This window comes from Nycticebus coucang, chromosome 16, assembly GCF_027406575.1.
Source record: "Nycticebus coucang isolate mNycCou1 chromosome 16, mNycCou1.pri, whole genome shotgun sequence".
NCBI classification, from domain to species: Eukaryota; Metazoa; Chordata; class Mammalia; order Primates; family Lorisidae; genus Nycticebus; species Nycticebus coucang.
Window position 1 is genome coordinate 40837774 of NC_069795.1, and position 2497 is coordinate 40840270.

Here is a 2497-nt window from a genome sequence, read left to right on the forward strand (position 1 = left end):
TAAAGGAAAAGAAAAATAAGACCTGCAATCTGAACTTCATTTTTGAATCCATAGAATATTCTGGAAAAATATACACATATACTTTTTTAAAGTGTTCTGAAAGGAAGAGAAAAATTCTTGAAGCCTTCTCTGAACTGTTTTTCCCTTCCTTTCTTACAGGTATTCATTTTTCAGCTATATTAATCTTTTAAAACGCACACAAAAAATGGATTTCAGAAACTCATCTGACCAAAACTTGACCTCAGAGGAGCTTTTAAACAGAATGTTACCCAAAATACTAGTGTCCCTCACGCTCTCTGGGCTGGCACTGATGACAACCACCATCAACTCCCTTGTGATTGCTGCAATTATTGTCACCCGGAAGCTGCACCACCCAGCCAACTATTTAATTTGTTCCCTTGCCGTCACAGATTTTCTTGTAGCCGTCCTGGTGATGCCCTTCAGCATTGTGTACATTGTAAGAGAGAGCTGGATTATGGGGCAAGTGGTCTGTGACATTTGGCTGAGTGTGGATATTACCTGCTGCACATGCTCCATCTTGCACCTCTCAGCTATAGCTTTGGATCGGTACCGGGCAATCACAGATGCTGTTGAGTACGCCAGGAAAAGGACCCCCAAGCATGCTGGCATTATGATTACGGTGGTTTGGATTATATCTGTTTTTATCTCTATGCCTCCTCTAGTCTGGAGGCACCAAGGAACTAGCCGAGATGATGAATGCATCATCAAGCACGACCACATTGTCTCCACTATTTACTCGACATTTGGAGCTTTCTACATACCTCTAGCACTGATTTTGATCCTCTACTACAAAATATATAGGGCAGCAAAGACATTATACCACAAGAGACAAGCAAGTAGGATTGCAAAAGAAGAGCTGAATGGCCAAGCCCTTTTGGAAAGTGGTGAGAAAAACACGAGACTGGTCAACACACCCTACGTACTAGAAAAGTCTTTATCTGATCCATCGACAGACTTTGAGAAAAGTCATAGCACAGTGAAAAGTCCCAGGTCCCAATTCAAGCATGAGAAATCTTGGAGAAGGCAAAAGATCTCAGGCACAAGAGAACGCAAAGCAGCCACTACTCTGGGATTAATCTTAGGAGCATTTGTAATATGTTGGCTTCCTTTTTTTGTAAAAGAATTGGTTGTTAATGTCTGTGAAAAGTGTAAAATTTCTGAAGAAATGTCAAATTTTTTGGCATGGCTCGGATATCTGAATTCCCTTATAAATCCACTGATTTATACAATCTTTAATGAAGACTTCAAAAAAGCATTTCAAAAACTTGTGCGATGTCGATGTTAAAGAAAAATCCTTGAAGGGTGGGGTTTTTAGAGGGAGGGAAATAACTACATGAATGCAACATAATAAAGCATTTAAACTTTTAGAGAAAAATATATTAATGCTGCTAAAATGATAAGAATATACTTCATATCTTAACAGCAACATGAATATAAAATTTATTGATTTGACAATTATACTATAGTACTGAAAACTAGAAAATAATTTAGGAAGGTTATAAACAATAGTTTGCCTATGCAATATTCCTGAACAGCTAAGTGAAAAAAAAAAAAAGTATATATATATATAAAATACCAGTGACAGTGATTTTTTAGGATTATGTCTTATAATAAGTATAGAGAAAATTTCAATTAACAACATGCCTCCATTTATAATTCTCATATAATTCTATTTTATTTTATTTTATTTTTATTATTATTATTTTTAATAGAGTCTCACTTTGTCACCCTCAGTAGAGTGCGGTGGCATCACAGCTCACAGCAACCTCCAGCTCTTGGGCTTAGGCAATTCTCTTGCCTCAGCCTCTGGAGTAGCTGGGACTACAGGCATCCACCAAAACACCCGGCTATTTTTTTTGTTGCAGTTTGGGCAGGGACAGGTTTGAACCCACTACCCTCAGTATTTGGGGCTGGCACCCTACTCACTGAGCCACAGGTGCCACCCATAATGTTATTTTATTATACAATTATGTTACTTTCAAAAATCACACTTACTCCTGTCTTACCATTCTCACCCATTCTCTCTTATCCAAAGTGAACGAGAAGGTGGGAGGGAGATATCAACTCTTATTTAGTATGACTAAAGTAAATGTAAAAGTCAGAGGTTGATATTATCTTTGTATTTAGATATAAAGAATAACCATAAAGTGAATTAGGTACTGCAAAATAATTCTGGATACTGGACTTGTGCATATTTAATACAGGGTAGATATAAAGTTTGAGAACAATTTAAAATAGTTTAACAGGCCAGGCACAGCGGCTCACACCTGTAATCCTAGCACTCTGGGAGGCCAAGGTGGATGGATTGCTTGAGCTCTTGAGTTCGAGACCAGCCTGAACAAAAAGCATGACCCCATCTCTGCTAAAAGTAGAAAAACTGAGGCAAGAGGATCAGGCAAATTGAGCCTGAATTGGAGGTTGCTGTGAGCTATGACAACACAGCACTCTACCCAGGGCAACAGCTTGAGACTCTGTC

At 38.3% G+C, this 2497-nt stretch overlaps 1 protein-coding gene across 1 annotated transcript; it reads left to right on the plus strand.

Moving 5' to 3' along the window:
- The first annotated feature begins 205 nt into the window (after positions 1 to 205).
- Positions 206 to 1306, plus strand: HTR1F (5-hydroxytryptamine receptor 1F). Its single transcript, XM_053565535.1, has one exon. The coding sequence runs from the start codon at positions 206 to 208 to the stop codon at positions 1304 to 1306; it is 1101 nt and encodes a 366-aa protein (XP_053421510.1).
- The last annotated feature ends 1191 nt before the right edge of the window (positions 1307 to 2497 follow it).